We start from the raw sequence: 25,996 nt of genomic DNA, 5'->3' as shown, positions 1-25,996 counted from the left end.
GTTATTAAACATCTCTAAAGAATAGTTTGCTTTGTAGTTTTTATCGTAAAAGGAAGGATCGCACTTCTTGCTTTTTGAGTGTTTGAGAGTACCATACAGCATATCTAGAGATGCTTAAATTGACACAAACAAACTCTCTGGTGAAACTCCGTTGAGTATCAACAGTGTTAGGTTTAGGTTGAGAATTAGGTTTAGGTTCTGGGTTAGTGTTAGATTGAATTGAGTCTGTTACATTAATCTTGAAGTCCAGTTACATAGATATTTAGTTGAGTGTTAATTCTGAGTATCTACAGTGTACTCTCAAAATAAAGTGTAAATGAGTAATGACTAATAGGTTTTATGGCATAAGAAGCTTGGGATTTGAATGGGTTTAAAAAAAAAAAAAAAAACTTTAGTAACACCTTATTTGAATAGTTCACTTTAGATGCTTTGTAGAGACTTAATTTACTTCTAAGTTACTTAGGACTTAAGTTACATTCTACTAAATATCTACTAAATTGACCATAATTTTCTTTAACTCTAAACCTGGTCCAAATCCTAACCCTAACTTTAACCTCAATCCAAAACCTAAGCCCAACCCTCACTCTGGTCCTAGCCCTAACTTTGATCCAAATCCTAACCCTAACCCCACCATTGTTTAGAATCAACTGAGTTGTTAACAATTTGAACATCTGTAGGTAATCTATAGGGGACTACAGTGTACTCTCCAAGTAAAGTGAGACCAAAACTTTAAACGAAAGATGTTCTTTCAGTTGTCTTAATTTGTAAAAGTAATAATTGCAGTTTTATCTGAGTGAAATTGGAACTTGATTTTTTTTACTAAGAACATGCAAACTATGTTAGTAAAGAAAATATGTAAAGAACATAAAGCCATGCATTCTTTTATTCAGTTCTTTTATTCAAGTCTCTTGTGATGACCTGCAGGCCTCGTATGATCTCAGAGAATGGTCACCTTACTTTTTCTGCGGGAAACAATAAAGACATCAATTTTCAGACCTCAGGGACAGGGAGAGTGAAAGTGGGGGGCGAGGACCTCACTCAGCAAATAGACCAGGTAAGATTATTGTTAGCTTCACATCAGATTCTTTTTTTTTAGGCTCAGGTAACAAGAACAGTCTTAACAATACATTATGGACACTGGCAGCCAGACAGGCCTGCTTGTCACTAAAAAATCAAGGTTTTAAATTGCTAAGTACCTAAAATATCTGGGAAACACAGTAGATTTCTTCTATCTCTGGTTTTTCATGTGATGGTATCAATATGATATAGCATTTTATGGAAAGATAACGTGACCAAATGTTTATATTGCTTTCTATGTTATGTTAGAATTTTAGCATTCTGTCTTATTACTGTAGTAGATCTCAATAACAGTTTCCCTTTCCCTTCATTCTGAACTATCATTTATTGTTTGAATTCCATCCGAGCAAAATTTTCATAATTTTTACTGAATTACTTACCTTTTAAAGTAACTGTTCATGTATGTTCATCAACTTCATTTCAGATCAAAACCAATAAAGATGACATTGAAAAAATAAAGAACAGTGGCCCATCTGAAGACGTCACCAACCAGCTGAATCAGCTGAAAACAAGGGTGACCTCTGTTGAGTCAAAAGTTGAAACAATAGAACAGGTAAGGATTGCTATTATTTTGAATTACTTGTATGCTCTCAATATTTCTCCTTTAAAACATCAATACATATTTAAATGCTGTTTGTGTTCTTGCTTTCTAAGACAATCCAACGGAAAACATGTAGCAGCAACCCGTGCCAGAACTTGGGGACGTGCCTGAACCTACTGGACTCTTTTCACTGTCTCTGCCCTCAGAACTGGCAGGTACCCTGGCTATTACCTGAATTCCACACAACACATGTTCATACTGCCTTAAACATCTATGGGGGCCTGACTCTTTTTTTCTATGACAGGGCCCCACCTGTGCTGTTGATGTGAATGAGTGTCAGATCTATGCTGGAACCTCTCAGGGATGCCAGAATGGAGCCACATGTGTCAACACTGATGGATCTTTCACGTAATGCTCTTCCTGATCCCAGTGATGACTTCCACTACTGAATAGACTTTCTTGTGGTATGGTGACCTCATCTGATTTTTCCCTCTAATTTTGTCCAGTTGCACATGTCCTCCAGAGTGGTATGGACCACACTGCACCTCTCGGTATGATGACTGTGCAGGAGGTAGTCAGGACCTGTGCGTTCATGGGATGTGTATTGATTCTGACAGGGTCACACCTGATGAGGTAATTGTATAAATAAGTGCCTTGTTAAAAACAAATACATTTCAAAATATAATGAAGTGCATACTGCATACAGAATGTACTGCTGCATTATGCTAAAAATGTCTAACAATCAGTTTTGCTTCAAGGACACTTACCATTTTGCAGCAGTTTTGCATGGGTGGCAGCTATTATTGAGGGCACTAGATTGCTTAGTGTTGTTTAAAATGCTTTTCAGATGCCATTCCTTTCAAATTACTTTCTAGTATAATACTCTCAAAGCTGACGTCAGCAAATTCATCCCAGTCCCCCTCATTTTGATACAGCTCAAAGAGTGCAACTCTTTATGTTCTCCATTTTGACTATTGTTTTTTTAACAGCCCAAATATAATTGCATCTGTGATGCTGGGTGGATGGCTCCTGCTGGCAGCTCTGCCTGCACTGCAGATGTGGATGAGTGTAGCCTTCCCAACAAGCCCTGCTCCACTAACCCCGCTGTAGAGTGTTTCAACACACTAGGCTCCTACTTCTGTGGGGCCTGTCCAGCAGGTAAAACTTGGCCTGAATTTATCTGGAATCATGTGTAAGATGCTCCTTATAGTAAAATTCCCAACCTAGGATCAATTTTTACCTTTTGTAAGGGTTTACCTTTTGTCCTAATTAATCATTTCTGAATTAGTATTTTCATAGTAAGAGGGATGATCTGTTTTATTGCTTGTAGGGGGTTATGTTTTGTCCTAATCAGTCCTAGATCAGCATTCTTATTTTTATTCCGTGTAATACATGTGGGTCCTGGTTGATGCAGGGTTCAGTAATGAACTACATTTGACAAATAATAAAAGATTTTTTTTTTTTCCAACTACCTGGCATCTCAAATTGAGCCCCTCCAGAGAAATCTTTTTTTTAACCATTCCACTCTTTTTGGATTATGAATTATTTAGTTTTCTACTTTTATTTTGTACAAGCTTTCACATTAAAAAGCAAAACTATTCTTTATTTTTATTTATTTATTTATTTATTTTTTGTGTTACATACAGTACATGAAACAATGTCATGCCATTCTTATATGTTATTTTTTTAAAAATGCCACATATACTGTTTTTTGGTTGCAAACATATTCCAGTGATTCATTAAGGACATTATGGTTATTGTTGTATCAACTCTTCTTCTACTATTTACTGTGTTATCTTACATAATTCAGGCTGGCAAGGCAATGGCTACAGCTGTCAGGACGTGAATGAGTGCGACACAAACAACGGGGGCTGTTCAACCTCCCCCATGGTGCCTTGCCTCAACACCATGGGTTCCTTCCACTGTGGCCAGTGTCCTTCAGGTATCCCTTTGGCCCACCATCTATCATGCCTCATCAGATCATACCTTTTTCTAACCAACTAGAATGTGTTGCGCTCACTTCTTTTGTTGCAATTTTTAAAAATCTTTTAAAACAATCCTATAAAATTGTTTTAATAACACTCCACTATGAGCTAGATATGAGAAACAGAAGAGCATGTTCTTCTTTTAAAAACTGATTGTAATTCTTGGCAGAAACAAGCATAAACTTGTGAACTAATCATGTATATTTGTGAAGTTAAGAATGCCTATGTGCCTCAATTAGATGAATGTATCTGTTAATTGTAAGTTACATAAAATTGAAAAACTACAGCATTAATTAATTAAGTTATTTAATAGTTGGAAAAACTAATGCTGTTAACTGAACTGCTCTCTGCTCTCAGGTTATGAGGGAGATGGAAAGACTTGCACTCAAGCCGACATTTGTTCATCCAACAATGGAGGATGTTATCCCCTGGCCACTTGTGCCTCTGTCTCAGGTGTCATAGATGCACACACAAACACTTTACACACTTTTACAGTAGTTACTCTTCACAGAAGCATATGACCAGTGGCAATAAGGGATAAAATAAAGCCATTACGATGGGTATTTATGGTTTAAGTACAACACTGCTATCAGTTATGTGTTAACATAAAAGCCACCTTGCACAATAATTATGACAACGGCTAAAAATCCTGGCATGCTACTGTTCAATGGTACATTTCCCCAGAAGTCCTTGTGGTATGTAATTGAATGCATTTTACACTTTAATTTAATTCGTGATTTTAATCCTTTACCCCTTCAGGTAGCAATATCCCAATATGCACTTGTCCTCCTGGTTATGAGGGCCATGGATACGGACCTGTTGGTTGTACCCAGGTTATTGACACCTGTGGCACTAACAATCCATGTGTCAATGGCCAGTGTGAGGTAAGTATCTTCTCCATATTTAGCTTAGTCATCTATATTCTTTCTTTTGTCTTTTGCTTAACAACACATTACTTTTTCCTAGAACACTGCCACTGGGTATGTCTGCCGCTGTGACCCAGGCTGGACAGACCAGAACTGTGACCAGAACATCAATGAGTGTGCCAGTAACCCCTGCCAGAATGGAGGCACCTGTACTGATGGCATTAATGGCTACACCTGTACTTGCACATCACAGTGGACAGGCTCGGAGTGCCAGACTGAACAGCAAGGTTTGCGGAAATGATGCTGCATTAGTAAGTCTGCAATTGCTTGGCTAACACTCTGAGTGATTAAGTGATGGAACTGTGTATGTTTACTTCAGAATGTGGAGGAGTGCTCCAGGGTCTCTCTGGAACTTTTAGTTATCCCAACACTCCTGGGCATGATCAGTATGACCACATGGTCAGCTGCGCCTGGATCATCAGAACTGATGCTGACAAGGTTAGTGCAGACTAGCTTTTCAAGACATTCAAATAAATTCAAGCTTAAGGCCCTTCTTGTCTTTTTAATGCATTTCAAATGATTAATTATTCCACTCTGTTAATCTCTCCCAGATTCTGCGGATCACATTCCCTTTCTTTGAACTAGAGCACAGCAGCACCTGTAGCTTCGACTACCTCCAGATCCATGATGGCGAGAGCGCCTCTGCCTACATGCTTGGCAAATACTGTGGCACCAATGCCCCAGCTGAGCTCTTCAGCTCCCACAACTCTCTTTACTTCTGGTTCCGCTCTGACCACACAATAAACAGTGGTGGCTTCACTGTGTCCTGGACTTCTCAAGCACCAGGTAATACCTAAGACCTGAATCCTTATAGTGGACTATAGCTGTACTGTTCTGTGTTGTGCCAAACTCATAAATGTTTATTTTCTAGTTTGTGGTGGTCACCTGACTAATTCATACGGTGACATCAAGTCTCCTGGTTACCCGGGCAATTACCCACCAAACCGTGACTGCTATTGGACGATAGATGTGGGTCCAGGGCTGATCATTACCTTCGCCTTTGGAACACTCAGTCTTGAACACCATCCTGACTGCAACTACGACTATCTAGAAGTAAATCATCAATCACAACACCTCAAAGACGATCTATTGGTTTCCTTTAATCTCTTTATTTATTTAGAAACCGCTTCAATAAACAAAAATACAAACCAACATTATTATGAACAGTAAAATAAAGACAAAAAACAAATACAATTCAATAGTTTACGTGTAAGTGAATCAGCATAACAATATTTGTGTTCTACTTTGTTCTAGATCAGAGACGGGCTGCTACCGGAAGACCCACTTTTAAACAGGTACTGCAGCACTGATTCCCCAGCCCCCCTGCAGACGACTGGTCCTGCTGCCTGGATTCATTTTCACTCTGATTACGTTATCAGTGACCAGGGCTTCCATATTACCTACACCACCTCTCCATGTAAGTGCAGGTGTCCATGGCCAAGCCTGGAGGCTGACACCGAACGCTAGTGCTAAGATTATGGCCTTGTAAGAATTTAACAGCATGAATAAAATGTGATTTACTTACTATGAAGGGTTCATATCAGATAGCCACGTCAAATGTTTACTACCTGACACCATCTTTCTTGAGATTTAAATGTTCAGTTTGTGTTGAATTATGAGTAAACAAACATGGGTGATTGCAGTAAATACTGCACTTTACTACTGTGTCATGAGCTCATATAGCAGTTATAACATTTCTTCATTTACAAGATTTTTATGGTAGTTTTATTGTTAAAGATTTTAAATCTTACTAGATCTCAATGAATGATTTTATTGATAATTGGATCATGCCAGAAAGTTCAGTTTTTAACCGTTGCTACAAAAACTCTGTGTATGTGTTATAGCTGACCCGGGATGTGGAGGCACCTATACAGACAGTCAAGGCATTATCATCTCCCCCAACTGGCCTAATAATTATGCACATGACAAGCAGTGTATCTATTTGATCAGACAGCCTCGGAGTGAGCTGGTGGTTCTAAACTTCACGCATATGGAAATTGAATTTCACTCTGGCTGTGAATTTGACTATGTGGAGGTATATTGTTTGTGAGTGTGCCTGTGTGTGCATGTGCGTGTGTGTGTGTGTTTGTCTGTTTGTGTGTTCGTCTGTGTGTCTGTGCACAGGTGTGCTTGTTGTATGTTTAAAAAGGGAGATTGTTGAGATTAGGGTTAGCCTTGGAAAATACTTGTACAATATGTACCGAATATACATCACTGTGCAAAAATCTTGGGCATCTAAACAAAATGTTCTGAACCATTTAGCTGGGCAAAAAGTGCATTTTGTTTTGTAAAAACACCATATAAAATTTCAATCAAGTGCATGTTATAAAAGCAGGTTTGGTTCTAGATTACTCTTTAACACTATCAGCCATTGCATAGATTTATTCAATTCCATCACCAGCACACCTTATTTAATGTAATGAAGAATTGGTTGAACCAAACCAGGTTTTAGATGATGACTACAAATAATGCTGGGATCCCTTATGGAGAGATTTGGAAATGCTTAAGCTAATACACTGATACACTTAAAACAGCTACTCACTGTATTAGAATGAAATGTATTTATTACAATTTTTGTGTTTTTCTGAGCAAATAAATGCCTAATGCCCAATTAAATAGCTTTTTAAATAGAATTTTCTCAGGCACCTGAAACATTTGCACAGAACTGTATATACTACTTATGTCACATTTGAAAAAAAAAACACATTCTGACAGGTGTGAGTGTGAAGGAGAGAGATGATATGGTTGTGGATGTAGGTGTCTCAGTCATAACAGATTGTTTGCTAATGAGTTAGGAAGCTATAACAGATTTCCATGTTTCTTGTCTCAGGTGCGTGATGGCTCAGCGGAAACTGATCCACTCATTGGAAAGTACTGTGGCTCTACCCTGCCAGCCCCCATCTTGTCTACTGCTAACGTCCTCTGGATCCGCTTCAAATCTGACAGCTCAGTCAGCCATGCTGGCTTCAGGGCTGTATATGAAATCAGTGAGAGACCTTTTTAACTTAATAATCATGTTAAGACCAAGCGTGGCTGCAGTCAGTAATGTTAGCTGCTAAATGTCTACAAGGTTAGAGAGACAGAGATCATCTATATGTTAAGTATTTTATGTAAACTGTGCTCCCAACAGTGAGAGCTGTTGGAGAGGAATTAAAGAGGAGGCTGCAGACTCCACGCTAACCCCCTCTCATGTGAGACTGGGTGTGATGAGATTCTTTCTGCTAGACCAGCACTTTTCTGATTGAGCACATTTTTATACTGCTGAGACCATGGTGTCAAGCATGGCTGGTTTTAATGTATGCCATCTATCTCTGCTGCAGAGGAAATGTGCTCTCTGGCTGTCTACATGACTGAAGCTGTGTCGTGTCAAAGGCCGAGAGCTGTATTAAATCTGACATGTCTGAATCTCTGACTGTTTCCTCTGTACAACTTATTAGCATTTCTGCCGTGGAGTTGTCAGTTTAACAGCACTGTGTTTTTTTTTTGGTTTTTTTTTGGTGACATTTTGCACAGCTTTGATAAGCTTCTATGTAAATGTTGGAAAAGTAGTTTCATGAAAAAAAAAACAAATTTCCAAAATTTTTCATCACTTCAGATCAGCCAAGACATGCTAGGAATCTGGTGTTTTGAGATAACAGCATATCATACAATGAAATCACATAAGCAAATTCATTTGAGATTATATAAAGATTCACAGTGGTTTGAGGACATTGTGTAATGTTTTGCACATAGCTAGCCTCATAGCTGTGCAAAACTAAAGAAGCAAATGTCTAATATCAAAATGTCTCGATCAACAACCTTTGAGTTAAGGAAAAAATATGTACATTTGATCAGAATCAGAATATCACATCCTGATAAAACAACAAGGATGGTTAGATAAAGACTACATTGTACCACATCTCTTTTAGGTTGTGGAGGCACTCTCTCTGGTTCTGGGCAAATCCGCACACCTCTTCACCCTGACGCCTACCCCCACAACAAAAATTGTGAGTGGGTTATCAATCAGCCTGAGGGCTATGTCGTCACACTCAACTTCCTCACCTTTGATGTTGAAGACAGTGCTGGGTGCTACTTTGACTATGTGGAGGTACAAAATGCTCTTACTTCTAGTTGTCCAAAACAAAAATAACCCTTTACTCATCTTCCAAATGTGTAATACTGTATGCGAAAAAATGTATGATCAACATAAATAATTGTCCCCTTTCTTAGGTAAGAGATGGTGCCTCATCCAGCTCTCCTCTGCTTGGTCGATACTGTGGAAGCCAGGTCCCTGCAATGTTGCAGTCCACACAGAGTCACATGTATATCCTGTTCAGTACCGATGCTTCAGTCACCAATCATGGCTTCACTGCAGAGTATGCATCTGTGATGGAAGGTAATGTACAATTGTGGCATTATGCTATATGGAGTGTCCTCTTGGCTTACTGTTAACTATTCAACTTGGAAAACTAAGAGCACAAACACAGTTGAAATGAATTAAAAGTAGATGTTTTATAGATAATGATCTTTTGGTATTTTCTAATCATATCAACAGGCTGTGGAGACACTCTAACAGAACCTTCAGGAACCATCACCAGCCCTGGCCATCCTACGAACTACCCTCATGGTGCTAACTGCTCCTGGTACATCTCTGTGGCCCCTGGCAACATCATCCGACTCTCCTTCACCTCCTTCAACTTGGAGTACCACGCAAACTGTGATTTTGACTATGTGGAGATCTATGACAATGGCACTGCTCAGACTGGGAATCTTTTGGGCAGGTAAGAGTATCACCTAACAGGCTTTTCACATTACTTGGCAATGATGCATGATACCACTAGAGGTGGGCAATACAACAATATTTTATCATGATCAATTTTATTGTGATAACATGTGGATATTGTCAGTACTTAGAGATCACTGAACAACTGCATGTTTTATTACAAAGGGAACACAAGTAGTTCTGTTAAACTGGATTTGGTGCAGTCAGTATGTAAAATGCTGAATAAAATCATTGTATTCAAAGTTTTTGGATGGCAGTTTTTAAAAAGGGCAGTATGGGTCCATTGTTCGTGTGTGTCAAAATATTGTGATGTGTGTTATGTTTTCGATATAATATTTTTGCCATATTGCCCACACTGTGCACCACTTCAACATTTTAGAGTGTTAGTTATTACTTGTTGTTTTGCTATACTATTGCAGTGTAATTACATTTTCCTTACATAGTAAGTGTGATTTTTTTTTTCCCCCATTTGTTTTGGTGTAAAGCAATGACAAAAACATGGCAAAGATGTAAAGGATGATTTTTCTTTCTACAAAACAAGATAGTAGGAACAAAAATACCTTTTTTATCAGATTCAAATCATAGTAAAATATCTTCTCTTCTTTGAACATAAATGTGGTACTGATCAAAAGTTAAGAATCTTTACTTTTAACAGAATTTCTCTGCTTGTTTCAAAGAGCTACATGTGAGAATAAAATTAACTTATGCTGTGCTTTGGTTATCCCTGGCAATAAATGTGACTTATAAGGGTAACTGAACTGTAAAAACACAAATCTTAACATGATTTTGATATCTTTTTTTATTTTGCGCAGATACTGTGGGCGTTCAGTTCCTCCCTCCCTGACCAGCACTGACAACCTCATGACCATTCTATTTGTCTCAGACTCCAGCTTGGCAGATGAGGGCTTCTCTGCCAACTATGTCTCCCTCAATGCCACAACAGGTAGTGTTCATAGTAGCTGGATGGAATGTGAATCTGACAGAGCATGCTGTTTAAAAAACGTAATACTAGTGGTAAATGTCAATGAAATCTAAAATATGCTTTCATGCTGATAAATACTTTGGTTAAGAAATAAAGGTGATCAAAGATGGACTGTAATCTGTCAGTGATCTGTCTCTAGACTGTAGTGCAGTGTTCACTACTCCCACTGGAGTGCTGACCTCTCCCAACTACCCCAACCACTACCCCATGAGCCGCGAGTGCATCTATGCAATCATAGTGGAGGTCAACATGCAGATCATGCTCAACTTCACTGACTTTGAGCTGGAGGGTGGCTCTTCCTGCCCATTTGACTACGTGGAAATCAGGTGAGGAATCATATAAAGTGTTTATATTGTTGCTGTCATGCCAAAATATTATCACTTAGAGTTTTCTGTGCAAATAAATACTTACTGCCTAGATAAGTAGCTCTGTGTATTATCATTTTCACAAGTGCCTTAGACTTTTGCACAGTACTGTATACGTTTCTGAATATTGTCCAACTTCTTCCTCTCAGAGATGGAGGCTTTGAAACATCACCCCTAATTGGTCGATACTGCTCAAACCAGGCTCCACCCCTAGTGATATCCCATAGCAACAGGCTATGGATTAAGTTCTATTCAGATCACTCTGTCACTTTCAAAGGCTTCTCTGCACATTGGGATGGCACACAGACAGGTGTTGATTACTTTTTTTGGTTTATCTATTAGTAAATAAATCTTGTTTCTGTGTTGCAGTGCATTGCCACTTAGTGAGTCCCTGCTAAGACTTTCTTTCCTGTATTAGGTTGTGGAGGAACTCTGACCACCAGTGTTGGTAGTTTCACATCTCCTAACTACCCTCTGCCCTACCACTCCAATGCTGAATGCTACTGGCACATTAAAGTGAATGCAGGAAGTACCATCCTGCTCAGTTTTGAAGATTTTCATCTGGAGTCCAGCACTGATTGCCGTTATGATTACCTTGCGGTGAGAATAGACATTTCACTGAAAAACTGACATACTCTCACTATGCATCAACCAGAGTAACCTGAGATGTTTGCATCTCGTTCTCAGGTATATGATGGGAACAGCACTAATGCTGATCAGTTGGCCATACTGTGTGGAAACCAGATCCCTAACGCTATTAACTCCACTAAAGAGCAACTGTATGTTAAACTACGCACAGACAGCATCATTAATGCAGGGGGCTTTGTGGCATCATACACATCCAGTGAGTGAACAAAAACTTGTATATCCATGTTTGCACAGATCCATACACAAGCATATATATCTGTAATCATTCATCATTTAGAAGAATTCATTTGAAGACTTGTAAGAGTCATTTTGCCTTGACCGTATGTACTGACTCCTTTTCCTCTGTAAGGCTTAACATTAGGAATGTAAAATTGTTTCATTTTTAATAAGCTACTCAACCCCTTAAAATCCCAGGCTTATTACATACTAAGGCTTATTATTTGGCAACTACAGGGTTGCCAATGTAAACACATTGAGCTATTCTTGGCATATAGAGGTGTGCAATAAAACTTTGGGCTTGCCGGCAGGCCCATGGCCTTTAAGGGGTTAAAGAAGGCAAGTTACATTGTGCTGATTACTTGCATCTCTGTGTATTACAGTCACTGCACCACTCATATTTCATGCAAGATTATAATATAGATTATGGGTCTGACTGGCCTTTATGAAGGCCATTCATGGGGGGCTGATTTTACATGGCTGGTTTATTTTGCAGACTCACAATATTGCAGCCTCTTTTACTAAAGCAATGGCTTTTCACATTTCTGATTTAATTCATCTTGATTTTTCTGGACAATAGTGAGGCTATGGGGCATACTTCAGCTGTGGACCTATTGTTCTATTTCCATGGACACAGACCTTTATAGTACAGAAATGGTCAAGTTGGGTTAGTTTTTAAGTGCAGAAGGGGGTAGCTGGCAAAAAGGTGTGCTGTCTTCTAAGGAATGAGCCGGAGACTACATGTTCCTTCTTTGTGTCTTTTCTTTATATCCTCTTAAATTGTTTTTTGGAAGTAAAGCTTAAAGGCTAAGAGGTCATTCCAGTAAAGTCTGTCTTTCTTTGTTTCACAGCAGTGGCATTTGCCAACTTGGCACTTAGTTCTCTTGCTTGTTTTTTTCCCAGACTCACTTAGCTTTACTTCTAGGTAGGTCAATGTGTCCAGGCCTGATTAAACATAAAATATATTAAATTAGTCTGTAGTAAAGGAACAAATTACTTTGCATGTTTTCCAAAACCCTATAATCTGACCAGTGGCCACTCTAAACTGTGACATTTTAATTTGTGGTTTCTGGGTATGCACATGTACTCATATACATTAAAAGATTCACCTGTCTGATGTTTTAAAAAAAGTGGTATAGGTGTTAATATGCATGGACATATCCTTCACAGGTTGTGAAGATGTTGTCATTGCTAACCAGAGAAGTGGAGTGATTGAGAGCCAAAATTTCCCAAACAACTACCCCTTTAACTCCAGATGCAGCTGGACCATCCAGGCCACCATGGGCAACACCATCAATTACACCTTCACTGCTTTTGACCTGGAGAGTACCTCCGCCAGCTGTATATACGACTATCTGGAGGTCAGTATCCACTGGAGTTGAGAGTTGGAGTAGAGTTCACAGTTGGGAAAAAATCCAAATGTGACACATTCTTACATCATGGCTAGTATGTCTAAGAATGAATCCTTAGAGATGAGATTTTCTTTCATTGAAAGGATCTCTGTTTAACATTCAGAACTGCTGTTGCATCTTCTTTTGCATCTTTACAAAAGAAATCCTGCATGTCTTTTCCAGCCATGTTGTGATATAGGACCTTATTATCCTAAGCTTTCCATAGACTGGCATTATCTCTGTCTAATACTATGCAACGCGGGGCTGAAGTGGTTTACAGCAGTTTGGATCTCTTTAAGCAGTCATGGAATTATTCTTATTCATTCAGTCTTAGTAGGCTCTCTGAAAACTCACAAGAAATGCATTGAGTTCGTACTTGGTTCCTTCATCACCATGGTGATCCAAACAGTCATGACATCATGGGGCCCACAGGAGAGGTGGTGGAATTTCTCTTATGGGCCCTTTGCAAGGTTCTTTTTCCTGTCTCCCCTCAGGCAGCCTTCAGCAATAGTGAACTCTTGTGTTGTTTTCACTGCACTCATTTCCTTCATCTCATCTCAGATAAAATCAGTGCTTTAGGAAAACAGCCTCAGTTACACAAGATATGTTAAAATGTGATCTTATACATTTGTTCCTAAGTGTTTAGATGCTTTATCACTAGTGAGAATGAAAAAGTACACTGCATTCCTTTAAACTTCTGTCACCATGATGTCAGACTCAAAACAGAAGGCGTTGTATACTCTGAGGTTAAATCCTAAATTGCCATGTTTTTAAACCTTAGTTTTCAGAATATAACGTATAACAACAATATAACATGTTGTTGATGCAAAGGTTGAAGACTAGTATGTAACACTTCTCGTCATACTAACTATACTATACTAAACAACATATTTCATACTAACGTCATACTAACTATACTGTACTAAACAACATATTTACTTTGTTGTTGTGTTGACTAATATTACAGTTCCTGTAATTATTATTGTAATTATTATTAAGTTGTATTTTATTATCATCATCATGAAGTGTTTGTACTAATATCATTAGGTTAAACAACTGGTATCATGAGGTTATAACAACCATATAACATGTTGACACAGATGTTGACGATTAGTATGTAAAACTTGTTGTCAGACCATATTAAGCTGTATCCTATCATCATCATAATGTCATGTTTGTACTAACATCTTGAGGTTTCTGCAAGTCTTTCCAGCTCACACAGACACTCTTCTGCCTTTTTTTACACTCCTTAATAAACCCCTCAATATCCGTGTAGGCCCCTTCTAACTATGAGGAAATCAAGGCTGTTTCATTTTAAAAATACTACTAATACCTCTGAAAGTCAAATTAAGTTGCCATTCTATTATATCTCAATAACTTCTTCTGTCTTTGTCCAGCTGTATGACGGTCCAAATACCCAAGCTCCTTTGATTGGTAAATTCTGTGGCAGCACGCCCCCTCCAGCAAATGCCACCACCAGCAGCAGCCTCCATGTTGTGTTCCATTCCGACCTCTCTATTGCCCACACTGGCTTCCGGATGCTTTGGTACCAGAATGGTAGGATCCCAAACATAACACAGCTAAACCATAACCACTCATACACTGTAAAACAACACTGAAGTTTGCAAGGAATAAAAGATAGAATTCCCAAAGACAGAATGGGTCAGTAATAAGCACTTTGTCTCAAAATGATGGTCATGAAGAAAATATCAGTGCCTTTAGACAATTCAAGTGACACCATACAGAAGGCATAGAGGTGAGTGATTGGACACAATGACTTGTTTTTCCCCTTGCCTCTCATGTAGCTGAATATGAGAAATGAAAGTGTCCCTGCACCTGATTAATTTGAAACTCAATTACAAGTAATATATCATTGCTTTTGGAGCAAAATCTTGTATCTCAAAAATGGTAACTTTATGAGAGAAAGGAACAAAAAAAATTCTGAAACATTCTGTTAATGAAAGTTAATGCAGCAATTATTTATTGCAAGTAATTTTGGACTGTTTCTATTGGTCCATTCATTATCAAATTTTGACACAATGAGTCTGTTTACACCTGGTCAGTTCAGGTGACTAGTATCTGGAATGTATCTGTCCATATTGCTATTAAGCATTTCATTTTGTCTGGTCCCCAGCCACGAGAGTCCCAACTACGTGCCCAGTGACTGCATGGGGTGGAGTTTTGGTTGTACTGGGAGGGGTTTTGGTTGTTGAATGTGTCTTAGAGATATGGGTGCATTTACAGTGCTATAGCATGTGGCTAAAAAAGGCATCTCAGTCCACTTCCTGAAGTGGTTTGAGCGATCGAATTGGTGTTGTGTGAATTTGTGTGCCTAGGGTGCGTTTACACATACATTATTATGTGATTTGCAGATTTCCAGATATAATCCTGATACGCAAGACGCATGAAGTGACCAGGTGTAAACAGGGTCAATGTAAAGGGAAGCTGGCATTTTCAAAACATGTCAAAAAATGGAAAACAACTAAAATGGAGATACAAGGCTTTGTCCCGACAATGGCAATATACAATGTAGAACTGAACCAGTGTGTTTTTATCCATCTGTATGACATGCTTAGGTAATACACATATTTCACACACTGCAAAGTTGCACATAGTTCCTCTCCAAACCACAACTGTTGGACTCTGTCTGTTGGGAAATGCTGATAGAAGTTTGTTTGAGGTTCTCTACACTGTTTAACTGTAGCTGTATGTAATGGGAAGCACATTGTAACTCTGTGTGTAGAGGGACTGCCCTTAGTCATTTTTTCCAGAATGGGAATGTGGAAAAAACAGGCTATTAACGCCTCCAAAGTGAGCACTGTCAGAAAAAGACAAACACCTTTAACTCTATTTTGCACCACCATTATTACTAAACCTTGCATTAATCCACTAAGAGTCTTACTACATCTTCTTTAGTTGAACATGTCAGTTTCTAGTGGCAACACTGGCTGTTCAAGAATGTATTAAAGATAGTAAACATTATAAAATAAATATTTTAAAGCTAGAAACATTAGAAAACTTTCATTTGTTTAATGATAGCATGCCTGTGTAGTCCTGATTGGTGTCCCTGCTGTGAATGTGGTGTGTAGCTAATGTTCAGGGGCAGTGAGTCACTGGGCTGATGGGTGTGGCTGCAGTTTATTTATACAGCCACAGTGGACTTAGGGCCAGCTTTTACTCCCAGGCTGCAGCACTAATCCAGCTCTTTCACTCTCAGCACACTGATGACAAAAACAACTACATTGGAGTTTTCAGCTACCACTGATGTTTCCTGGCATGACATAATCGGTTGGAAAGTAAGAGTCGAGATTTCCAATTTGTGCATGAAGTAATGAAAGTAAATGGGTTGAAGTTATGATATAACATTTGGAACTAACCCTGAGAGATGGGTTAGTGAGAGAGAGAGGCTAGCATTTGAATTGTTCTTGCTAGACAAATGGCTCCTCCCTGAATGGGTAATAGTACAGAGTATTTCATTACTGTCTGCAGTATTGACCCCCTATTCCATCCTCTTTCCCTTTATGACCAGTGGGCCTGTGGGTGGTTTGATTTTACTGAGTAAGGACAGGAGTGGGGTTTAGAGTGTAGTGCCTCTTCTTAGATGATACTGAATATCATTCTACAATCACTTTCTTGTTGTGTTCAATAATATTACAGCTTATTGTTTCATTAGTATTACATGGATCTCATTGTATAGCATTTCTGCTCATAAACTGACAGACTATAATGCAATAACACATTAGATGATTCTTTTTCTGACATCTTATGCCTCTCAGCTCAGAGTCTCCCCCCCACACAAGCTCTGAATTTCTAAAAAAGGCAGTGCTCAACATGTCAGTCAAATCAGGTTAAACTACAGGCAAAACTGAAAGTGTGCTAGACAGCCCAAAATATCCCAACTAATCTGGGTCAGAGACCTCTCTATAAAGCAAGTTCACCTCCAGGGTTTTTCAAAAGTCATTCTCAGTGCTCTGTTGCATTTCTGCAAATTAAGACAGAGACTATAAGGCTCTCTCATATGAGTCATCTCACCTGTAGTCCCTCAGCACCACACTTTGTGTCAGATCTCATTTGAGATACTAAATTTAGCACAGTGTCTAGCATTTCTCACAGAGGCAATGTGCTGTTCTATTAAGACATGAATTGTAACTGTTTGATATAATGTGAAAATGGTCTTTAGTCAGTTCTTTTTGACCAACAAACACAGTCTGGTGAAGTCAGAGGATAAAAGGTCATGGTAAGAATTACAAGCCTGGCATAGAAACCTCTTCTCTTGTAAAAGGTTTTAAGCTGACGTGATGTGCGTCACTGCAGTTAAACAGACTCATTATTGCCCCCTGCAGGTTGTGGTGGAGAGTTATCTGGGCCCTCTGGCTCCTTCAACAGCCCAGGTTATCCTGACAAATACCCTGAAAACCGGGAATGTGTGTGGTACATCCAGACCAGCCCTGGCAGCAGCATCACTGTCACCATCCATGAGTTTGATATAGAGTACCATCCCAACTGTGACTTTGACCTGCTAGAGGTAAAAACTATCCAAAAAAGTCTCTGTTTTCATGGTCCTGTGCAGCTTCACTCATTAGGTGCTATGGCCCATATAAAAAACAGATTCATGCTATAAAAGGACAATTTTGGTCTAAACATGAGATCAAGTATCAGCGAGAGTCCAACACTGGTGTGCATGCAAAAGCACCAGTTGAATAAACACATATATAACAAAACATGCTCTTGCTTTGCAGACCTTCTCCACAATGTTTTCAACTCAGATATTGATTTTTAAAATTTCTGCTTAATAAATTATTGAGATGTAAACAATGACATTCAGAGTGATTTGATTTGAAATGGTATGCTGTAGAGAAGCTTCCCAACTCAGATTTCTTTACAGTGCTGATGTAAAGCCATTTTATTTACTATCCAAACCACTAGTGAACCTACACGTATCTATGTTGCATGTCTTAAAAGAACTACAATTTAAAAATAATTAAAATTCTTTTAATTTCTTAGGTGTCAGGTAACATTTATATTTATAACCTTTTGTGTAATTACTTTCCTTGAGAGAGCTTTTAGAGCAGTGGTCACCAACCCTGGTCTTGGAGATCTATCTTCCTGCAGAGTCTAGTTCCAACCTCAACCTTTCACACCTCCTCCAGCTAATTAACTTCTTCAGAAGTTCTTGATTGGTTGGATCAGTACATTAGTATTTGGTCAGATGCTGGTTGGAGCTAAACTCTGCAGGAAAGTAGATCTCCAAGAGGAGGGTTGGTGACCACTGTTTTAGACCACTGTTTTAGAGGCATTAAATGCTTTGGACATCTGGTTCCTAACACCTCCACTGTGAACAATTCTGACTTGGTACATTTGACTAGAATGGAGCACATCACTCTGAATGACTTTGTTTTCATCTTACTGATTGAATTATGCTGAAATTTTGACAACAATACTCCTCTTTAGGGAGGAGCTGGCTCTACTGAGCTCCCCCTATTTGTTTTGTAAATAGCAATAATACATTACACAATTGAACAGGTAGAACGTTTCACAAAGTACAAGTAAGAAAATGCATTCTTAAACAATTTGAATCCACTTTGCAGAGCTTTTAAGCGGCACACTTTTATATATATAAGAGATCATTCACGCAAATCTGTGATTAAACCATGTTATTATGTTCTTTTTGATGTGTTTTTGCCTGATATATGCATTTGTGCTTTACAAATTTACACTTTTAAACAGTGAAATTACCAGTGATCAGACTGCAGTGAGCCTGTTTTGTGGTGTGAGTGTGTGTGCCCTGTTGGCACACAGCAGACTCAGTGGGCACAATGAGTGGGGGTTGTGTACTTCAGACCTTTGGAATGCTGACCTCCACTGTCGCAATGAATGGAGTAAGTGGGGTGGAAGAGAAGTGGAAATCAGAGCTTAGAGCACAGGCTTTATCTGTGGCTCTCTCTCAACTACACACACACACACCCCCACACACCCCAACACACCAGCCAGCCGTTTTTTTTTTTTGTGGCCCATAGAAACCCCTCCCTGCCTCTACCCAAACGTTTCCTCAATGTTGTGTCTATTCAGTACACTGCCACCGAAGTGCTGTGCAGTGCACAATAATCCAGTTCAGGTGGTGCAATTTCTCTCCTCATCTGGATGCCAAACAACTTATTTGTTATTATTAACATGGTCAAAAAGACTAATCATCAGGTTTTCTCCACAGGCAGTTTTTGTAGTACTTTGATTTTGCATCACCAGAACATTTCACAAAGCACAATGTCCCAGTAAAGCTGAATAACATGACTCCAAAATGAGGATTGCCCAGTAATAATGTATTGTATCTTTTCTCCGATAGGATGAGCAGAGAAATTTAGCCTGCATTATAGGGCTAACTTAGAAATCATGCTTTTTGAAATCAAATCAAACTACGTTTTAGTCTGGTATAATCCAAACAGCTTGGGGATTATGTTTATCTTGGCATTTTTTAGCTCAGTACAGAATAAAGGTGTAATGATTTCAGTATGTTTTGAAAAATTGAATTTGGAACAGTTGTATCAAAAATTTTAACCATATCACCGATACACGTCTTGTTTTCCTCTGAGAGTCTCTCATCTTTCTTAGAGACAACTGTCAGCAATCAGGACTAAGCATCTGTGTGCATCCTATCAGGGTGGCAGGGAGGGGGAGGGACTTATGCATGCTCCCACGCTTAAATGATTGTGCTTTTCATAAACGAATTATGAATTCTGGGACTGCGATGTTTGGGGCGTATTTTGTTAGAGGGTGGCGCAGCAGGCATTAAAAAAGCTCTGTTGGAGAACTTTTAATTGTCTGGGCCAAACTAAGCTGGGCTGGGTTTCCTGAAAACATCTTAGCTTCTTACAGAGCAGAAGTTGATTTGAAGTGATGAAAAATTTTGCTTTAGTTCATCTTATTTGGGTTGAATAAAAACAGCTAAATTGCTTGTTACCACATGAAATTATTTTTATATGCACTCCCGAGTGGTGCAACCGTCTAAGCGTTGGCCCTATCATCAGGAGATCGCGAGTTCGATCCCTAGTGATGCTACAGCCATCCATAGCCGTTAGTCCAAGAGAGCACAACTGGCTTTGCTCTCTCTGGGTGAGTATGATGGCCCCTCCTTCTACCCTCATCACTCAGCGCGATGCTAGTCAGCGCAGGCGTCTGTTAGCTGACGTAACAGATCTGGCGGTTGGCGCTTTCCTCCGAGCGCGTTCAGCTGTTGCGTGAGCGGCAGCTCGTAAAGATGTGGCGGCTGGTTTCACAGGTCTCAGAGGAAGCCTGTGTTAGCCTTCACCCTCCTAGTTGATAGTATCGTGTGATTGGGGGAGTCCTAACTAGCGGGTGGAACTGAAGACGACTAAATTAGGGAGAAAATCGGGTAAAAAAAAATATGCAAAACACCTCAGTATCTCACTCACTCACGTTTAGCAAGACTGTCCACAAGGAGGAGCTACTGGCACTCTAGTAACTTCTGTGTGTGTCCAGATCAGCAGGATATCCTATGTTTGCAGCATGTATGCTTGCGTTTACAAATCAATCTTTACTTCATTATTGTATGTAAATGGAGCTAATCAAACCCTATGCAGGTGCTTCACATCAGTGACACTTTGTATTGTTGTTTAGGTTAAACTGAAAAGCCATTTTTTTTTACTATTCTCAACATATACAATTTTGAAAACGAATCTTTACCTCAGAATTGAAAATCATCTTAAGCCTGAAAAACCTGGAAAAATCAAATCTGTACTCTTTGTTTTTTCTGTTTTTTAAAAAAATGTATCATATTGAGACACACAGGCATTTCATATTTAATCAGATTTTGAAATTTGTACCTCTAGTAAAGAGGGGCTTTAGGGCTACTATGTCCTTTACAGCATGTGGATCCTGCAGCATGGTTGATGATGTGGAAGATCCTGGATGTTATGTGACAAGTTTTCATTCTGATGTGTGTGCAGGTATATGGAGGTCCTGACTTGAGTGCCCCACGACTAGCCCAACTGTGCACCACACGTCCCCCGAACAACCCCCTCCAGGTGTCCAGCACAGGCAATGCCGTCACTGTCCGTTTTAAGAGTGATGAGTATGTCAGTGGTGGAGGCTTCAGTGCTAGCTGGCAGGAAACCCAAGGAGGTGAGCAGTGGTTATCCTAATGCACTTTTATCCTAAGGGCAAACTTACACATATATAATGCTTTCAATTAAAGCTAATATAGCTTTCACATAATCTTCCTATTTGCTCTGTTGAATGTTCTATGGTCAATGAACAATTTGCTTTCTGATTTGCTTAGGATGTGGAGGACCTATCACAGCACCCAGTGGAGAGATCCATTCTCCCCAATACCCCAACAACTATCCCAACAATGTAGACTGCTCCTGGGTCATCACTGTGGACAAGGGCCACCGGATTCTCTTCAACTTCACTGATGTGGACATTGAGAGTCACTCCTCATGTATCTGGGATTATGTGGATGTAAGTGATTGGAGCATCGCTGTTTTCACCCATTTTGCTCATGACAATTGCAGTTTTACCACTGCTGCATGTTCTATGGTTGGGCGTGGCTCAGAATCCTTGTGCCTTTATTTAAGTTGTTTCCTAAATCCTAATCATTATGCTTAGCCAATTAATGCTGTTTGAACCTGACAAATCATCTTACTCGCTTATTCTTATGCTTCAGATCCATGATGGTCCAGAACAGTCCTCTCCTCTGTTGGCCAAAGTTTGTGGTTTCTCCATACCTGATCCCATTTTCTCCACACAAAACATCATCTACGTTCGCTTCAGATCAGACGTCAGCAGCAATCACAGGGGCTTCAGGGCAGAGTTCTCAGAGGGTCGGTGACAACACAAGTTCTACACAATTCACAAATGTCATGATGCCTTATGTTATTTCACATATGTGGTATTATTTTTCTGAGTTGGGCTGTAGAGTTACTTAATTTCCTTTTACAGCTTGTGGATCCACCATCATGGCTGATGATGTGGGAGGTGCTATTGCTTCCCCACGCTATCCATACCCATACCCCAACAACCAGAACTGCAGTTGGATCATTATTGCACAAGAACCATGTGCGTGAGCCAAACCTATCTGTACACTTTCACTGATTATTTTTTTTTAAATCATGTTTCTGTTGTACTGAACTTTTGGAATTTGTATTTTTATCTCGCAAATGAACAGTCAATCATGTATCGTTGTCCTTCACTGACTTTGAGTTGGAGATGTTAAACAGCAACTGCTCCCATGATGCAGTAGAGATCTTAGATGGTGACAACTATGGGGCCCCATCTGTCGGTAATTACCTACCTATCTCATCATCAGTTGTAATACTGTGTTATTATCTGTAGTTGGCCAGGACAGTTGAAGCATCTAGTTTGTCCTTTTTATTTATTTATTTATTTATTTACTCACTCACTCACTCACTCACTCACTTGTTTGTATGTTTGTTTGTATGTTTGTTTGTGTGTTTTAGGTCGTTACTGTGGCAGTGACATACCTCATCCAACTACTTCATTCAGCAATGCCCTGGTGGTGAACTTTGTGTCTGATGCTTCAGTAACCAGGAAAGGCTTCAGAGCAACATACATGGCCTCAACCTCAGGTCTCCAGTTCAAGTTTCAATGCTTGCATTCAACCTTGGTCAGTCTGGAACTGGATTAATTTATTGTCTGCTGTGTAGTAACCTCCATTATTCTGTCATCTTTCAGGATGTGGTGGTAACCTTCACATGGAGTCTGGGGCCTTCAACAGTCCTAACTACCCAGATGCCTATCCACCCAACATTGAGTGCGTGTGGACTATCATTAGCTCCCCTGGAAACCGCCTCCAGCTCTCCTTCATGTAAACGTCTTCCTAGTGTTACTCCCATCTCACTTGTAATTAAACCAGTCCCTGTGATGACTTAGTTGGTAGTCTGCTCTCCCTTACAGTTTTTTTATTCTCTCTCAACTTTTAACACAGTCTGTTCGAGCTGCAGCAGAGTACAGGCTGTAATAATGAATATCTAGAAATTCGTGAGGGGAACTCTACTGGCACCTTGGTTGGCCGTTTTTGTGGAAACTCCCTTCCCTCTAATTACACCTCTCTCATCGGTCATGTGCTCTGGGTCAAGTTTGTTTCAGACGCCTCTGTCAGTGGAGCTGGCTTTAGGGCCACTTTCTCCCACTGTGAGTTTAAATGCATACACTGAATAATCTTCGAATCTTTTGCATAATCTTTTTGAATAATATTAAGAGGGTAAACTGACTTTTAAAGAAAATTAATCTTTCAAAAAAGCATTAAGTGTTTGTATATGGATATACAGTTACTGTGTAAAAATCTTAGGCAGCCAAGAAAATTGTCTAAAATGTTTTATTTCTGTTATGCAAGTGTGTTTTTATCCATAATATAACATTAGAATATATAGAAATAAATACACACACACACATATCTTCTAAGCCGGTTATCCTTCTGGGTCGCGGGGTGGAGCTGGAGCCTGTTCCAGCAGTCATTGGGTGGAAGGCAGGATACACCCTGGACAGGTCACCAGTCCATCGCAGGGCTAGAAAAAAATATAATTAACATTTTTTCTTAAGTAATTTCATTTAAATATTGATTAGACTAATTAGGTATGGGATGGTAACTGAAAATACTGTTGTCTGTTACCTCTCTCTGTTTCTCCAGTGTATGGAAACGATATCACAGGTACTTCTGGCCAAATTGCTTCACCCCTGTATCCACGCACGTACCCCAACAATGCAGACTATCGCTGGACAATCACTGTCGGTGGAGACTCTTACATTCAGATCACTTTCCTGGATATTGATATAGAAGACTTGTATGACTGCTATTATGACCAGCTCAAGGTTAGCACTGCTCTGTAATTTTGAGTTTTGCTTCACTTTTAATGAAACTGTGATGTTAAAATTTATTAATTTTATTAATTTTCCCTCAGGTTGTCTATGCCATGAAAAAAAGTAAATTCTTGTCTGATATAATTTTTCACTGAATCAGAGAAAGAATAAAACTTTTTATTTGTAAGTAAACTGCCTTTTCTTATTAGATATTTGATGGACCTAACGTTCATGCGTATCCTCTGGGAGTTTTCTGTGGGCCGCGTTTGCCTGAGCCTGTGAGAAGCTCTGGCAGTACCGTGACCCTAGAGTTCACATCAGATTTTGTGATTGGAGGAAGAGGCTTCCTTGTTGAGTGGACAGCCATCCAGAGCTCTGGTCCTTTGCCCACTATAACACCAGGTCAGATCACTCATGTAGGAAAAGTATATCAATTTCTTGAGTCTTGAGTATGAGTCATATGACAAGAGGATGTCCATTTTACCATTGAACTCAAAGTGTGAGCTGTACTTGTTTATTAGGTGCTTGTGGAGGTTCTCTCATGCCTGATGACACACCCAGGTTCCTCTTCTCTCCTGGCTGGCCTAATGAGTATGAGCCAAACCTAGAATGCACTTGGGTAATCCGCTCACCTGACTCCACTGTGGAGCTCAACCTGCTGTATATGGACATTGAGGGTGAAGCCACATGTTTGTACGACAGTTTAGTCATCAGGGATGGTGAGATTCATATGTTATGAAACTAAAGTGATTAAAAAATGAATAATGATGTGAATTTCAGACCTCCTCATTTCTCAATGCAGATTGTTGCTGTCAAAAGATCTTTTTACATTAACAAGCATTCACATTTCTCCTTTCTCCATAAACTTACTGTTTCTCACATATGAGGTTTTGTTATGACAGCTTTAATTACAATAAAAGCTAAATGTCTGGATAATGCCTTCAGTTATGTGATTTTCCAAAATGTAACCTAGGTGCTCCTTTCCCCAGGTGAGACTAACCTGTCCCCATTGCTGGCAAGGCTCTGTGGTCGTGAGTTGCCTGGTTCGCTCCATTCTACAGGTGACTCCCTGTTCCTGCGTTTTACTTCAGATTATAGCATCAGCGGATATGGCTTCAATGCATCCTACTCTAAAGGTGAGCACAAAAACCCTTTTCAGTGACAATACTGTGACTAGACTGAACAGTAGCTGTAAACTGGTTAATTGTTCTTGTCAGGTTGTGGTGGTCTGCTCCATGCAGACAGAGGAGTGCTCAGCTCCCCTCACTACCCTCAGAACTACAAACCTAACCTGGACTGCAGTTGGCATGTGATGGTCACTTCTGGCTTTAGGGTGTCTGTTACCTTCGAAAGTCCATTCCAGGTGCAAGGTTTTGGCACTGCCTGCAGCTCTGGAGACTATCTGGAGGTAGGACCTTGACTGGGAAAATGCAGTCATAGTATCACAGAAAGACTTACTGAGAGACAGACAGACAGGTTGTCTTTGCACTTTAATCTTTAATCTTCCTTAATCTTACGTAAGGGTGTTATTTTTTTTAGTTGCGGAATGGGCCAGATGGTAATGCACCATCTTTAGGTGGTCGTCTATGTGGAGCCAGCGCCCCTGCAGTTACACAGACTACTGATAACCATCTATATGTGCAGTTTGTCTCAGATGCCTCAAATGAGGCCAGTGGATTTAAACTGTTATTTGAAGCCCACAGTACTGGTAAGGCCTTACAAAACCTAACTAGTTACGTAATAATAATCATGATAATGGCGATGATGATGATGATGATGATGGTGATTGTTGTTGTTGTTGTTGTTAATTTATTTATTTATGTAGTGCCTATTTAAAACAAAAGAATAACAAGCTGAACTATAAAGCACTTTAAAATTAAAGCAGAAAAAAAAGAACACAGATTTATGGACCTACAGTATATTTACAAATGGACCGTTATTCAAAGTAATACACAACCTCAAATAATAACATAAATTATTCCTTAAAAAATATTAATTAAGTAAATGAGATTGAAATTTTGACAAATGGTTGTATTTTTTCAGCTTGTGGAGGAACCATTGAGTTGAAAGATGGAGATCCACCAGGGTATATTACATCACCTAATTATCCATCAGACTATCCTCAGAACATTGACTGTGTCTGGATTATCATGGTGCCCAATGGAGAGTCTGTGCAACTGGATTTTGAAGATTTCTACATTGAGCCAAACACTCTGTATGGGACATATCTGTACTTATGCATTTTCAGTTATTCATTAGCTTATTTGGTG

The 25,996-nt window shown here is 39.5% G+C and overlaps 1 protein-coding gene across 1 annotated transcript in view; it reads left to right on the top strand.

Moving 5' to 3' along the window:
* Nucleotides 1-25,996, top strand: part of cubn (cubilin (intrinsic factor-cobalamin receptor)) — a 37,725-nt gene that overhangs the window by 533 nt on the left and 11,196 nt on the right. The window contains exons 2-43 of the mRNA XM_036585913.1: nt 925-1,054; nt 1,502-1,630; nt 1,732-1,833; nt 1,923-2,026; nt 2,125-2,251; nt 2,608-2,776; nt 3,429-3,560; nt 3,961-4,056; nt 4,363-4,487; nt 4,570-4,756; nt 4,849-4,967; nt 5,081-5,315; nt 5,401-5,582; nt 5,784-5,946; nt 6,374-6,564; nt 7,360-7,516; nt 8,438-8,616; nt 8,739-8,904; nt 9,064-9,289; nt 10,104-10,234; nt 10,413-10,599; nt 10,788-10,948; nt 11,057-11,238; nt 11,326-11,482; nt 12,673-12,863; nt 14,291-14,450; nt 17,237-17,418; nt 20,855-21,029; nt 21,187-21,368; nt 21,574-21,730; nt 21,849-21,965; nt 22,075-22,188; nt 22,367-22,495; nt 22,602-22,734; nt 22,855-23,060; nt 23,557-23,738; nt 23,936-24,128; nt 24,248-24,445; nt 24,716-24,862; nt 24,944-25,134; nt 25,266-25,434; nt 25,770-25,941. Coding sequence (XP_036441806.1) covers nt 925-1,054; nt 1,502-1,630; nt 1,732-1,833; nt 1,923-2,026; nt 2,125-2,251; nt 2,608-2,776; nt 3,429-3,560; nt 3,961-4,056; nt 4,363-4,487; nt 4,570-4,756; nt 4,849-4,967; nt 5,081-5,315; nt 5,401-5,582; nt 5,784-5,946; nt 6,374-6,564; nt 7,360-7,516; nt 8,438-8,616; nt 8,739-8,904; nt 9,064-9,289; nt 10,104-10,234; nt 10,413-10,599; nt 10,788-10,948; nt 11,057-11,238; nt 11,326-11,482; nt 12,673-12,863; nt 14,291-14,450; nt 17,237-17,418; nt 20,855-21,029; nt 21,187-21,368; nt 21,574-21,730; nt 21,849-21,965; nt 22,075-22,188; nt 22,367-22,495; nt 22,602-22,734; nt 22,855-23,060; nt 23,557-23,738; nt 23,936-24,128; nt 24,248-24,445; nt 24,716-24,862; nt 24,944-25,134; nt 25,266-25,434; nt 25,770-25,941 — 6,735 coding nt within the window. The remainder of the gene's footprint in view (nt 1-924; nt 1,055-1,501; nt 1,631-1,731; nt 1,834-1,922; nt 2,027-2,124; nt 2,252-2,607; nt 2,777-3,428; nt 3,561-3,960; nt 4,057-4,362; nt 4,488-4,569; nt 4,757-4,848; nt 4,968-5,080; nt 5,316-5,400; nt 5,583-5,783; nt 5,947-6,373; nt 6,565-7,359; nt 7,517-8,437; nt 8,617-8,738; nt 8,905-9,063; nt 9,290-10,103; nt 10,235-10,412; nt 10,600-10,787; nt 10,949-11,056; nt 11,239-11,325; nt 11,483-12,672; nt 12,864-14,290; nt 14,451-17,236; nt 17,419-20,854; nt 21,030-21,186; nt 21,369-21,573; nt 21,731-21,848; nt 21,966-22,074; nt 22,189-22,366; nt 22,496-22,601; nt 22,735-22,854; nt 23,061-23,556; nt 23,739-23,935; nt 24,129-24,247; nt 24,446-24,715; nt 24,863-24,943; nt 25,135-25,265; nt 25,435-25,769; nt 25,942-25,996) is intronic.

This window comes from Colossoma macropomum, unplaced genomic scaffold (assembly GCF_904425465.1).
Source record: "Colossoma macropomum unplaced genomic scaffold, Colossoma_macropomum, whole genome shotgun sequence".
Taxonomy (NCBI): domain Eukaryota; kingdom Metazoa; phylum Chordata; class Actinopteri; order Characiformes; family Serrasalmidae; genus Colossoma; species Colossoma macropomum.
The sequence above is the reverse complement of the archived record's forward strand: the minus strand, read 5'-3'. Positions and strand labels throughout refer to the sequence as shown.